Raw genomic sequence first — 14,680 nt, forward strand, 5'->3', positions numbered from 1 at the left:
AAGACACCTCCAAACTTACCGAGTTGAACTAGTTACTAAACAAGTCACCTCAGCAGCAATCCTAAAATGGTGACCCAGCCATGGATTGAAGACCTCCCTAATGATGTTACCTTCTAACGAAGTCCATTCTTCTTTTGAATAGCTCTCATTGTTCTGAAGTTTTCCTTCTTATCTTGAGTCAACAGCATATCTGAACATAGTGATCCTGATCTTTCTTGAGTCTTCTTGAGAATAAACATCTAGAATTCCTTCCATTAATTCTTTTCTTATCACCAATCTCTATTGGCACCCTCCTTCAGGTGAATTGTAATTTATAAATGATCTTCCTAAAATATGACTCCCCAAACTGAGCATGTTAATGCAAATGGTGTCTTTACAGGGAAGATTAAAGCAGGATGGACAATTCTTTTTTTTTTTTTTAGAACACTTTGCCTTTCAGTGTTGCCCAAGGTTCCATTAGTCATCATTTTATTGAATTATATTGAACATTTTCATCACCATGAGACATGTCCATCAGTTATTCATCATTACTGCTATATGACTAGCCCATCTTTTTCATCAATCACACATTTTTTTCTGGTGACAGCCTTTATGCCACCTCTTCTCTAATATTCCTCATTTTTAATGATTGTAATCTGATCATGCCATTGCTCTTTGGGAGAACCTCAATTTCAATTCTTTGTTGAATGAGATTTCTATGGCATGAAGCCATATAGCACACACATGCACAAACACACATGTATATATGTATATACACTCGTGCATACATATACATAATCTACACAGATGTATGTACATATACGTATATATTTAACAAAAACAGATCTTTATAACTGACAAATAAATCTTAACCATGTCCTTATATGCCAGTCACTTCACTAGATCCTGGGGAAATTTTGGTTCAAAAATAATAGCTGAGAATTCTTGAATGAGGACATTAAAATTAACACAATCATCAAATTATGAGATTTTATGTACATTTGAACTTGGATAATGAAAGCCACATGAAGAACAGTGAAGACATTCATTTTCATTTCAGATTTCATATGTAGAAGTTAAATGTTAATAAGTGATTTAAATAGCCATGAACTAATGTATTTGGCTTAGGAAATATAGGCATTATGAAGAGGGTCATGCAAGACCTATTTTCCATATAATATTACCATTTATTGTTTTATCTTAAAACCACACATAGTTATTAAATAGTGCTTCTTTTAAAAGATCACTTAATTGAATGTCTAGCCTATGCATTTTTTTTGTCTTTAAAGCAGTAACATAACTGTTCTCCACATTTAGTGCTTTCTAGATCTTGGGATCACTTGTGAGTTCCAGTGAAGAAAACTTGAATTGAACTAACATCTACTGTGATGCCACAATTTTTGAATTATATTGAGTCAATTAAGTTTGATTATATCTATTAACTGGATGATTTTCAGAGAAATCCTGTTATTAAAACTATTGCTAACAGTACCTGCTATCACCAATAAAATATGAGCTGGTGTTTTATTAGTGGAAAATAGAGAAATAATAATTTACAATAGAAAATAGGCTTCTGAAAAATGTTCATTTTTAGTTAGTTTTTTTTTATGGATAATGTAGACTTTTTTTGCATTCCCTTCCCTTAAAGGAAACCTGGGTTCTGGTTTATTGTAGAGCTAGACGACATGTTATTAATCAAGCAAACAAGCAAATATTTATTAACTGCATACTGTATTCTAGGAACTGAGCTAGATGCTGAAGTGTAATCAATAGCATAAAGATTTAGCACAAGGTTATACATGTTGGGACAAAGAAGTGACAATTAAGTTAAGTGACTTGAAAAAGTTAGGTTAATAAATTACTAGAGGGGCCTGAATTGATGATCTGGGGAAATCATTTCTTTTCTCATATTCACCATTCATCTCTGCTTTTCAGTTGTCCACAAAGGTATTAAGATTTTCCTATCCTCTCTTCTTCTGTCTCATCAAGTATTTGAACAATTGTTCTCCTCTCCTTTTGAACAAATATTTTGAAAAAATATAATCTCCATCAGATTCCTATTGCCCATTCCTATATAAATTAGAAAACAGTAGCCATGCTCATTTGCTAGTTACTGAAAGGGATATATCTTTAAAGTTCTAAAAATAATGTTGTTTTGTCTATTTCCAGATTTCTACTTTCTACACAGGAGCACTATTAAGTAGTGATCTAGAGGCACTTTGTGGCACAGTGGATATAGTATTTGCCCTTGAGTTAAGAAAAGCTGTATTCAAATACAGCTTCAGACACTGTCTAGCTACAAGACCTTGAGCAAGTCATATAACCTTTATCTGCCTCAATTTCTCATCTATAAAATAGGATGATAATAGCCCCTTTTCCCAGGGTTGTTGTGAGAATCAAACAAGATAATATTTGTAAAAGTACTTAGCACAATGTCTGGCATATAATACATGCTTAATACATGCTTGTTTTCTTCCTTCTCTCCTACTTATTAACTGCACTGACATCATTAATTCTGAGATTGATTTCTGAAATTATGATTAGCAATGGACTCATAAATGTTATGGCCATATTGCTTCAAAAGTGTGTGTGTGTGTATGTGTGTGTGTGTGTGTGTGTGTGTGTGTGAAGGAAGAATGTGAGTACAAGAGAACAATTCTCATGAGGGTTACTCAGGATCTAAAGGTTAAGGCTGCTGCAATCTGCTTTTTGTGTATATAAGTGTCAGCAAAAGTAAGGAAGATATAGTTCATAAGCTTAGGAGCCCCATGAGTAACAATCACTCAGGAGGATGAAGCAAACATCTGTGCAAACTAGTGATAAAAGTCCATAGTAGAACTGGGAGAAAAGCATAGGCATTCTCTTCCTAATGTTAATTGGTTTCCCAGAAACACAAAATTATCCAAAATGATCTAACAGGGGGCAATAAATTCTACAAGAATTAATGCTATAAATGGATGTTTGGCCAAGTGACATGCTAGCCAACTTTATGGGGATGTTTGGTTATAAAGAATTAACTATGTACTTGAGAATTGGTGAGAGTTCTGGTAAATCTTATGAGAGGCATACCTGAATAATATAAGAGGAAAGCATTTGTATTAGATGATCCCAAGAAACTCATAGCACTGGTGCAATAGTTGTCTTTCAGAAACAAACACAAGTCTGATATTTCACATCTAATATGAAATGACATGAAATCAGATTTAAAAAAAAATTCTTCCTTTCTGTGTTTGATATCAAAAAATCAGTCTTGTTGGCATAATTTTACTCAAATCAGATGTAATTGTTGGGTCTGATATGCTTTAGCTTACTCCATATTTCTTTGAGTATGAGGAAAAACAGTAACACAGGGTTTTGGTACATATGGAGCTTTGGAGGCACGGCTATATCCTTTACAGAAGAATTAGACGGAGCAATAGCTAGAAAAATCTCAATTCTTTCTTTCAGCTATCTATACCAGGCACTCTTTTTTTTTTCTTTCAATGATAGTAGAGGGGTTATTTTAAAAAAAAAAGTATAAATGTTATTGGGGGAGAAAAAATACAGTAAGCAGAGATAAAACAAAGCCAAGCATCCAGAGAGAAGACTGTTCAGAAAGGACCACAGTCTTGAGGGTATCAAATGATTGATTGATTCTCAAGATATCTGAAAGAGGGAAGGAATACCCATGGGCCATATTAAAAAGCGATTGAGAAGTTATCAATAACCAATGAAACAAATGGCTCCTTTCCAATTTCTATAATATATTTATGAGAATAATCTGGGGTATCACTGATGAAGATTTTGAACATACAAATTCTAGCAAATAGCATTCTATAACAGTCACACCATTGATTAAAAGGTGTAACAAATACAAAACCTCATTGTGCAAATTATTTAGGTATTACATAAACAGGTGATTTAGTGACATTTTTGAAGTCACCACTTTTTAAAGTGACACTTTAAAAGTTTTACTCCAACCAAGCACTTCCCATATGCATATTAAAACCACATGACATGCTTTGAAAGATATAGCAACAGAGGGAACTTACTCATATCATGGAGGTAATAATCCTTATAATTCCTACCTTTTAGAGTTGCCTTACTTTAAATCAGAAGTCATTATGTATACACAAATCATATCATCACAATCACCGCCATCGTACATCAGTCAGTCAGTCCACCAGTAGAACTTAAAATCTCCTGTCCATTCTCACTGTTTTTGTATCCCCAGTGCCTCACATGATGTGTGTGACATCATAGGCACCTAATAAATTTTTCTTCATTAATTTATCGACTAAACATTTAGTCTGTTTTCTAATTCCTGAAATGGAACGAACCTTAGTTTTTCAAAGTCAGATGCAAAATCTAACAGGTTTTATTTTAATAATTGTAAAAGGGCCAGATATGATTAGCCACTGACTATTGTCCTATGATGAACCTTGCCTAGATAGGAAAGTGCTGTTATTAGTTGATTGGCTACTAGATGATATTGGAGGAAGGCATTTAATAGGGTTGCAGAAAGTTGTGAAAATTTCTAATCTGATCTGCATTGATGGAGGCTATGTCAATGGGATAAAGTAATGGATCTTTTTAGGGAAATTGAGTTTTAGAATGACACTACCACTATTTACTCAGGAAAATCATCTGGCATTGTGGACATGCTGTTACATAAGCCCATGGTTCAAATCTAGCATCTGAAACTTTTTAGCACTGTGACTGTGTCCAGATGGATTATCCTTTCAATCTTCAGTTTTATTATCTGTAAAATGGGCATGATAATAATATTTGTAGTACATAAAATTGTTGGAAGGCTCAAATGAGAGAGTATATAAAAGCTGCTTTCCAAACTATAAAGAGTTATGTAAATACCTACTGTCTTTTTTATTGTTTACTAGGAATTTGCTTATTTAAGGAACAGGTTCATATGTGATTGCATGTATAGCAAATATCATTTTAAAAAAGAGGCAGCATGGCATACTTTCTAAAGAGCTCAAGTAACAGGAAAACCTGGATTCAAATTCCACCTGGAATCCAAACTTAATGCTGGTGACAATGGACAAGTACCTTCATTACTCAATGCCCCATGAAAATTCACTAAAATTCCAAATTGCAGAGTTAAGTAGAGAGATGTATTGGTAGAGGAAGAGAGAGACTCTTGTCTAGGGCTACCCTACACCTCTGAAATCATAAGCACAGTTAACAAATGAATAAATATCACCATGTATCACAGGAAAAAATGATCAGAACTTAGTATACTTTAAGTTATAAGTGGAAAATAATAGTCGCAATGATTAAGAGTAAACTTCAGTTTCAAGAGTCAGATAAATTTATTAGACATAGAGTGGGAAGGAGTTATGTGCTTTCAGATCTTTATGAAACCCCACACATCATCCACTGTATTCTTCAGAACAGAGCAGGAGCTAATGCCATGTTATGATTTGTTTCATTAGAAGCTACTCTCCTTTTTCCATAGGAAATTTACATGTGTCTGGTATTGGTACAAGATGTCAATTGTTAATGTGAGATTATCAGATGGCAACTCTTCACTCTAGCCGGATTTCCATGCACAAAGAGAAAGAAAAAGTGAGAGAGAGCTGGGGGTAGGGGGAGAGAGAGAGAGAGAGACAGATAGACAGAGATGGAGAGAGACAGAGAGACAGAAGGAGACAGAGACAGAGTTATTCAGAGATAGGCAGAGACAGAGACAAAGAGAGAAAGACAGTTAGATAGAAAGAGATAGATAGAGAATTTTGTAGTTAGATGGTTTTTAGAAACATAGTTTCTTAGAGATAAAGAATAAGAGACAAAAATTTAGAACTGAAGGGAACCTTAGAGATCATCTAATATAAACTCATATTTTAGAAAAGAAGTAACTGAACCTCAGAGAAGTTAAGGTTCATGAGGCCACTACCTGCTAGAGCCAACGATACTAACATGGCTTCTTTGACTCCCAGGTCCATCCAGGGCTATTTCATCTACTGCACTAAAATGCCATTTCATTTCCCAGATCACAAAATAACACCTGCAACAAAATTTTGTCAGTGTTCTTGTTTTTTTTTTCCCCTAGTAACAAAAGTTGTGCTAGTAAAATATTATGCTACTATATAAATAATGATGACTTACTAACTTTTCTCTAGAAAAAAGAAAACTAATAAACTTTTAATAGCATTAATTAAGAACAGTATACTCTATCCTTGAACTCTTGTGAATTATTAAACTTTAGTAACTTTGGCAACTGGAGTAATAGAAAAAGTTCAAAAATGACATTTAAATGGAAAGTTACTAGTTTTTGGTCAATACTCAATTACACAATAGATTCTCATTTCAGTTTCTGTGAATCAGTAGTTAAAGTTAATAAAAACAAATAAAAAATAAACTCTGTTGTCTGATTAGGAGAATGCAAATCCATTTAAACTGTGAGAAGAATATTTTGCTTGACTTAAAATGTCATTTATACAATGCTTCGGTAATACTGACAGCCTATGTTGTTAAAGATTAAAAAGTTGAAAAACAATTCAGCTTATATAAAAGCCTACAGTGGGATTCCAGAGGGGATTAAGTATATTGGAAGTAGGTAAGCAGTCACAATTTTTAGCAAGTGTAAAATTGCAGTTAATGGTCAATGTCAGGAAGTACTAAATGAAATAAATTAGCATATAGGTACAGTGGTGACAGAGGTAAGGGGAGGCACTGCCAGGGAAGAGGTGTCCTGCATAGAGGTACAAATCCAAAGACAGTTTATGTTCTGTAGGAGCTTATAGTTCTACAGGAAGAAAACAAAACAGACAGGAGAATGGTGGCCAGGGAGAACTTTGATCTAAAAAGTTACGGGATGGTGAGTGGAGCCAGAGGAGACAGACTGACACAACCCTTCCAGAAACAAGCGCAGAGTTGACTGTATCATAGATTACTGGTGGAGAACAGGGTTGGGTGGGTGGAAGGAAAAGCATGACTCTGGTCAAGAAACTAAGCATACTACTAGGAGAAGGTTATGGAGAAAGGGGCCAGAGAGAAGGCAGTGAGGTGAAGTGTGGCTTCACCTGAAATAGTCTCCAAATGGAGCCAGTCACCAATTAGGAGAGCAGAGCCACTGTGCAGAAGTTCCTACAGGGCTGGTTTTCTGGTGTGTGTTAAGTTATTTGTCATGGGAGTTATGGTATAGGTGGGTGCATGGAAAGGACAGAGTATTTTGATTGATGGAGAAAAAGGGGAAGGCATTGTTCTGCTTAAGTTAATATTTGATTACATTGGAAATTATATGTTCGGATCCAAATCAAGTAGGGCTCTAACAAATTCTAAAGCATTCAGAGAAGAATGTCTAAGAAGTGAGAGATCATAACAAATGATGTTCTATTGAAGAAATGAGAGAGAAGAGAAAATGTATAGACTACTATAGTTAAGTATTTGAAAGTCTGTTATCTAAAAGAGGAATTACACTTCTATAGCATTGCCCCAGGGACAGAACTAAGATGGGTGGAAACTGCTCCAAGGAGTAGATTTTAGCCTTCAAATAAGGAGGAAAAAAATAGTGCTAAACACTTAGAACTGTTTAAAAATAGAGTGAGCTCCTTCCTGCTTTAGTAAAGTCACCATCAATAAATCTCTTCTTGTGAAATACTGATATGTTTTTTTCCACTTATTTTTTATTTGTTGTTCTTTTTGTTCTGGTCTTGTGATCATGTCAGTATAGGGAACTCCATGTGTGAAATTTCCTCCACTGTTATAGATCATTAATTCTTTTATAATTTGTAGTCTTTTTAATTAAAAAAAAAGAGATTTTTTTTCAAGGAGGAGAAATACAGAACTCATATCATATAAGCATACCCAAGCAAAACAAATTCTTACATTGACAAAGTTCAAAGAAGCATTTCTCATTCTGCATATTAATTCAGCATCTCTCTTCCATGAATTATGCAGCATTTTTTATCTGTCCTCTTGAACTGGCTAAGTCATAGAGAGGTCAAGTGACTATGCCCATGATCATAAAATTAATATTTATGCTGACACAACTTAAATTCAGATCTTCCTGAATCCAAAGCCAACCTCTCTTCACTATACAAAACTGGTTCTCTTTTGCTGATGATGTACAAATTAAAAGTTTATTAAATGCCAACTACGTACAAGGCGTTGAGTTGCATGATGGGGATACAGAGACAAAAAAAACAATCATTGGGCAAAAAAGCTTTATTAAGCAATTATAATGTGGCATGTACTGTAATTACCATTATGATTATAAAGAAAAAGATAAAACAATACAGGACCCCCGCCCTCCATGGATCTTGTATATACCTGTTGTCTGCCCCTTGAGATATCTTATAGTCTAATGGTGGAGATAACATGTACATACAATATCCCCATCAGACGGCCTTTTTTGCATGGGAACAGCATGTGTAAAACCATGAAGATGGAAGCTGAAATGCAAGTTGGGACAGAACTACTAGGCCAGAGTATGTGAAGGAGCTGAACAAGGAGTAAGTTGGGAAAGGAAGTTGAGAATCAAATTGTAGAAGCCTTTAAATTCCAGGCATAAAAGGGTGTATTATATCCTAAAAGCAAAGAGTAAACATTTCTGAGTAGGAAAGTAACCTAGTGAAAGCTGTGCTTTAGGTGCATTAAGGTGATAGCTGTATGAAGGCTAGATTGACAAGGGAAGAAATTAAAAGCAGGGAAGACCAACAAAATTGGCGCACCAGTCCAGATTAGAAATGACAATGTCTAAACTAAGGAAGTAACTTATGAGGGGAGGAAAAGGGATGGATTCAAGAGCTGTAGCAGCAGAATTCACAAGACTCCTCAACTAATTGAAAGGTAATAGCATTTCCAGTAACATCTGACTCTTCGTGATGCCACTTGGGGTTTTCTTGGCAAAGATACTGGAGTAGTTTGCCATTTTCTTCTCCAGCTCATTTTACAGATAAGTAAATTAAGGCAAACAGAGTTAAGTAACTTGCTCGGGGTCACACAGCAAGTAAGTGTCTGAGGCCAGCTTTAAACTCAGGAAGAGTTGTCCTGGCTCCAGACCCAGCACTCTATCCACTGTGCTACCTAGATACCCTTTGAATATGAAAGCTACCATTTATATGGAGCTTTAAGATTTGCAAAATGATTCACATGTGCTATCTCATTTGATTCTCATACTAACTCTGGTGGGAGAGGGATTGGGGCATGATAGATAGCTATTACGCACATTTTATAGACAAGGAAACTCAGACTGAGGGAGATTAGGTGACTTACCTGAGGGCACATGGTTCTAAGTGTTTGAGGCAATATTTGAGTTATGATCTTCCTGTTTCTAAGTCCAATATCCACTTAGATGCCAATGAATATAGGGGAAAGTTGAGGATTACTGTAAGGTTTGAAAACTGACTGGGTATCACAAAGGTAGTATCACAGAAATAGGGTAGTTGGGAGGAGGGGTAGGTTTAGGGAAGCATAAAATTCCTCTTTTGTTTTACACAGTGAGTTTGAGATGACAATGAAACATTAAGATGGAGATGCCTAGCAAGTAGATGAGCAAATGAAACTAGAGTCCAGGAAAAAAGATTAAATGTTTCATGGGGGGTGGGATTCCTTTTCAGGTGTTGATTAAACTAGTTGACCCCTGAGGTCCCTTCTAATCCTATTCTGTAATTAGAAAACCACTCTGGTTGTGTCCATTTATCATCAAATTAAGATAAATATGTAATGATGCCTAAAGAATACAAAAGACTTGTCTGTCGCAAATCTCCTCCTTGTTTCAAATATTCAGGCTTTTAGTATCAAGGCAAAAGAGTAAAAACAAACAGAAAACATGTAAATTTATCTTTCAAAGACTTCATTTAAAAAAAATCCCCCATCAGTCAGACACTCAGCTTTGATTCATTGTTTCATCCACATATGTTTTAAGATTTCCCTTTTTGCTTACTCTCTTTAACATTGCTATAAATCCAATTCCTCTCATTTGCACTGTCTGTTGGCTGCATTCAGTCACCCATTTGGATGTGTTTGAACTCATTAATCTGATATGTGTGATTCTTAAATGGAAACTTTTATTTCTCATTTTTGAAGACAGAGGACCATGTAGCACGGTCACCTGCTCTTATATCAAGGATGATGGCCTTGGCTTCTCAGCAGCATGGAAGTTTACTTAACATAGAGTTAATGCCCCCAGCAGGAACATGTTTTATTGTCTTCCATCAGTGGGACTCTCATGTTCAGATACGAAGTCAGTCTGTGTACAGTCAAGTTATGAGCATATGTGAGTGTAGGTATCCTTGGTTTAACATGATGTCCATGAAAAATCAGCTTTGTACCTAAGAATATCTTTGTGTTTTCATTTTCCCAGAAAGGAGAGGGGAACACACGATAATCACACATTTTGACTTAAGGAAGAAACAAAACAAAGAGTTTAAAAGCCCCTCCTTTCTTGGGAAACCATTTCAAAATTATCATTAAAAATATCAAAAGAAACAAAAATGCTTAGACCAAAGTAGTGCCCACTTTGAGGCCCCTATTTACTAAAATCAGGATGCTACAAAAGCAAAATAAATCAATGTTGAGCATACAGGGCATTAACCTCATCACTGCAACAAATTGAAATTTAAAATGCTTTATTTGCTACAAACCTACACTACCAAACAGCATTATTGATATAATTTTGTGGAACAGAAAACAAGAATGGTGCACTTTTTTTCCAGAAAAGTTTCATAATCCCTTTTTTTCTTCCTGATAGAAGCAGTGATATATACCTCCTTTAATGTGAGTTCATTAAATGAATAACAGAAGGTTATGAAAATGTGAGGCTGCTGAAACAATTTTTTTTTGAAATAGCCTATTTGGTATCTCGAGTATCCATACATCAAAGACATTGGCTCTCACCCTGTGATGAGAAATGCCAAATATTCTCTGGAGTACCATGCTTGAAAAAGGTGTTTAAGAGCTTGCCACTCATTTACAGGAATTACCTTTTGATGCGCAATAAAAAGTAGAAAAAATTACCTTGATGTCATTCTTTTCAGCTGCCATGGTGGAAATAGGCCTTATCTAATAGTTTGGTATGCACAGAAAACAAAATGTATTCTAATGAAAGAATTCACTGAAGTGATTATAAATGCACTGGCCCTTTTCAATTCCTCTCCAGATTTCATAAATCTCCAACAACCTGGATTTTTCTCTTAGCCTTTATTGCAGAAGGCTAATTTCTGCTGCTCTAAGGAGGGTAAATTTATTCCAGGAACAAACTGCAGGAGCAGCCCTTCTTAACTCAAGCGGCACAGATTAAGCAGAAAGAAGCCCATTAAATGCCACCTTCCATTTTAAGGGATCATTCAAAAACAAGTCATCCTGGGTCTCCACTCCTATTTCTTGCACTGACAGGCTGATGTAATGTGCCTCACTTGTCAGAGGCAGTCAAGGAGCCAGAGCTGAGTGAACTGATAGTGATCACATCCCCAGTGGACTGGCAAGGCTCAGGCTACATGCCCCATTGCTCAGCTTTCTGGTTAAATCACCTTCCCTTGGTCCCCTGATAAGCCAGATGAATGTCTGCTCCCCCTCCCTGCAAGCTCAGAAGGTACAAGCAAAAATACCAGGCTATATTAATGTATCTTCCTAAAATCAAATTTTACAGGCCCCTCTTGGAGTTTTGTTTTATATGTGGTAAGAAGAAATTCTGAAATCATTGGTCCTGCAACAAGGTTTGGCTCTGCTTGAAAATAATTAAGGCAATAATCAGAAATTATAGTGCAATGGAAAGATCATTAACAAGCCTTGGAATCATGGGACCTTATTTTGAATCTGTGCTCTGCCACATAAATGAATGGCAATAGGTAAGTCCCTTAACATCTATGGGCCTCCATTTGTGTATGTATAAAACGAAGAGGGAGAATTAGATGGAATCCATGGTCTAAACTCGAGATCTGCAACTCTATCTAGCTCTTTGGGATTTGAACCATGTTTTATATACTTTATCTCGATTCATCCTCATAACAAATCAGGGTGTCAGGTGCTATTATTATCTCCATTTTACAGATGAGGAAACTGAGGCTTAGCTATTAAGTGATTTTCCAATGGTCATATAGTTAACAGGTACCTGAGGTAGGATTTGAACTCAATTGTTCTTGATTCCAAGTCCAGCACTTTATCTACCATAGATTAATTAGGGGATGATTTTTAATTTTTTTAAATAACTTACTATAAGTCTCTTTTAAGAGACTCCAGCTTCTCTAACGTTCATTCAACATGATTTGCAAAGCAAGCAAAATGCCCCCCACAAAAGTGGTAAATTTTAAGCACGTGTGTTGCATAAGAGGACCTAGATTTACCTGGGCTTAGTTTTCATATTATTCACAGATTTAAAGCTGGAAGAGACATCAACAATCACCTAGTTCAACCCCTTCATTTTACAGAAGAGGAAGCTGGGTTCCAGTGAGTTTAAGTGACTGTGGGTTCTCCACAGTCAACCTACAGATAAAATCACAGTAAATAGTTGACTACAATGAAATTCCTTCTCTAAGCCAAGACCAAACCACCAAATCAAGGCAAAACCTTTGTCAGAACATATGGAATCTTCTCTAATTCTTTCTGCTGGGAGTCAAAATAAAATGGTTCCCCAACGGTGCATAAACTGAATAAGCTTAGAAATCATTTGTGTAATTGGTGACAATATTCCTCGTGCTCATTGATGTGATGAGGCTAAACTTTCACTATCCCATGTGTATGTTTGTCATTTATCCCCTTCTCCTCAGGTGCAAAGAAGGCTACCAAGGAGTCCGCTGTGATCAGTTTTTGCCGAAAACCGATTCCATCTTGTCGGATCCAAGTACGTCCAATGTTTTGTTTTGTTTTGTTTTGTTTTTTTTTCTTCTTTTTCTTATGTCTATAATGCACATAATGGGCAACCGCACTCTATGACATAGACTTAGAATGCAAGATGAGTTTCTTGCAGTGATGTGTAATGAATGATTTTTTTGTTTTTTTATAAATCCACCAAAAGTTGGGCCAGAGGGCACCCAGCCTGTAGACTCTTACTTTGAGTTAGGAGGAAATTTCCCTTTTCCTCTTCACTAGTTCTAGTAACTGCTCAAACTCCTACAAATTGTTCAGCCTACTTGGCCCACCTAGATAATTTAGTGATTTATCTGGTGTGGGAATATCCTCCAGTGAGGCAAATTGAAAATTATCTGTGACTGAGCAAATGAGTCTTAGTGAGTTTCTGGAGTCCTGTAGAGGTAAATGATCACAAAATTTTAAGTGTCAGAATCAGAATACAAATCTTTACATTCTAAGTTTAATACTTAATCTCACACTGCTTCTCAACTAGAAAATAGGATTTTGAAATATTCTTCCTACCATCAAAAATAAGTAAGTGGTACGGGTATATAATATGCAATAATTCCTGTGGAGAAAATGTAGTGTAGTGGAAAAAGCAATGGATTTAAAACCAAAAGACCCAGGTTCAGATTCCACTCTGCTACTTACTATTTGTGCTTTATTCTCTACAAACAAGTTATTAAAAGAGTATTAACTTTACAAAATAATTCACCGCGGGCCTCTTTAGATAACCCCAAAGTTCCTTGGACAAGCCCCTTAGATCAATGTTCTTTGAATTTCCTTGGCTTTAAAATGAGGAAATGAGACTAGATTTTAGCTCTAAAACAATAATCTTGTTGCTTGGGCTGGCACTGATGTGTATATATTATAAGATGCTCTTGAGTCTTTTTTTTTCTTGTGCATTGCGGCATGCAGTGGAAAGAGGATTGAACATCAAGTTAAAATATCTGGGTGTCGGTATTGGCTCTTACATTTACTAGATAATAGAACTGAAAGCTGAAGAACTTTATCCCTACTAAGATACTGTGACAGCCAATTTAATTATTACATAAAACTTTATTAATTTAGATCCACCTTTTTTGGCATTTTTACTCATCGCAACTGGAATAGAGCTTAATCTATGTATAATATGCTAAGGAAATTAATAATGTAAATGCATTTGTAGTGTTGAGATTTGAGCAAATTTTGGGAACCAATGGCTTTTGTTCACTTCATTTTGATGAAAGGCTTTGAAGCCTTGACTACCAATGGTTAATGCAATAGTTACAAATAATTAATATGCCAATTATATTTTTAATATTCAATCAATGAAAGAAAGGCAAGACCTTTACTAAAGAATACTAGTCATTTACATGTGTAACCATATGCATTAAAATTATATGTGTATTAAGTAATACAATTATGTATTTTTAAAGTATTCTTTAATTTAGACTTTAACTAATGTGAATGGGACTTATACTCAAAAGTGAGGATTTACTAAAGCTACAAAGCATCATGAACTCTTCAAAGAGCTGGGATATAATTGTGTTGCCTAGCATATTTTCTTGCAAAAATAAATAATTCTTAAGCATTTTTTTATTTCACTGATACTGGAGTATTTTTAAGTCATTTAAAAATATTTCTGAGGCATAAAAAACATCCTCTTTCAGAATAGCAAGTGACCCATCTTGCAAAAACTAAACATCAGTAATATATATGGAATTCTTTAATAAAGATTAAATATCTTTTACATAGTATTCCCTTAGTACAGTAAGTGGTTGTTGAATTGAATTGTATGTAGACATATGGGTTTGTGTCTTTCCTGGTAATGACCGCTTGGATATTAGAAATAGTCAACTTCAGGTTCATTTTCATTTATTGCTCTTCATTCATGAAGAGCAGTAAACTAATACCCAGGGAGGTCAATTGT

General features: G+C 35.4%; 1 protein-coding gene across 2 annotated transcripts in view; it reads left to right on the top strand.

Moving 5' to 3' along the window:
* Positions 1-14,680, top strand: part of NRG3 (neuregulin 3) — a 1,130,481-nt gene that overhangs the window by 816,671 nt on the left and 299,130 nt on the right. For both annotated transcript variants that reach the window (XM_027860767.1, XM_027860774.1), the window contains exon 3: positions 12,687-12,760. In XM_027860767.1, coding sequence (XP_027716568.1) covers positions 12,687-12,760 — 74 coding nt within the window. The remainder of the gene's footprint in view (positions 1-12,686; positions 12,761-14,680) is intronic.

This window comes from Vombatus ursinus, unplaced genomic scaffold, assembly GCF_900497805.2.
Source record: "Vombatus ursinus unplaced genomic scaffold, bare-nosed wombat genome assembly UNPS02000749.1, whole genome shotgun sequence".
Lineage (NCBI taxonomy): Eukaryota > Metazoa > Chordata > Mammalia > Diprotodontia > Vombatidae > Vombatus > Vombatus ursinus.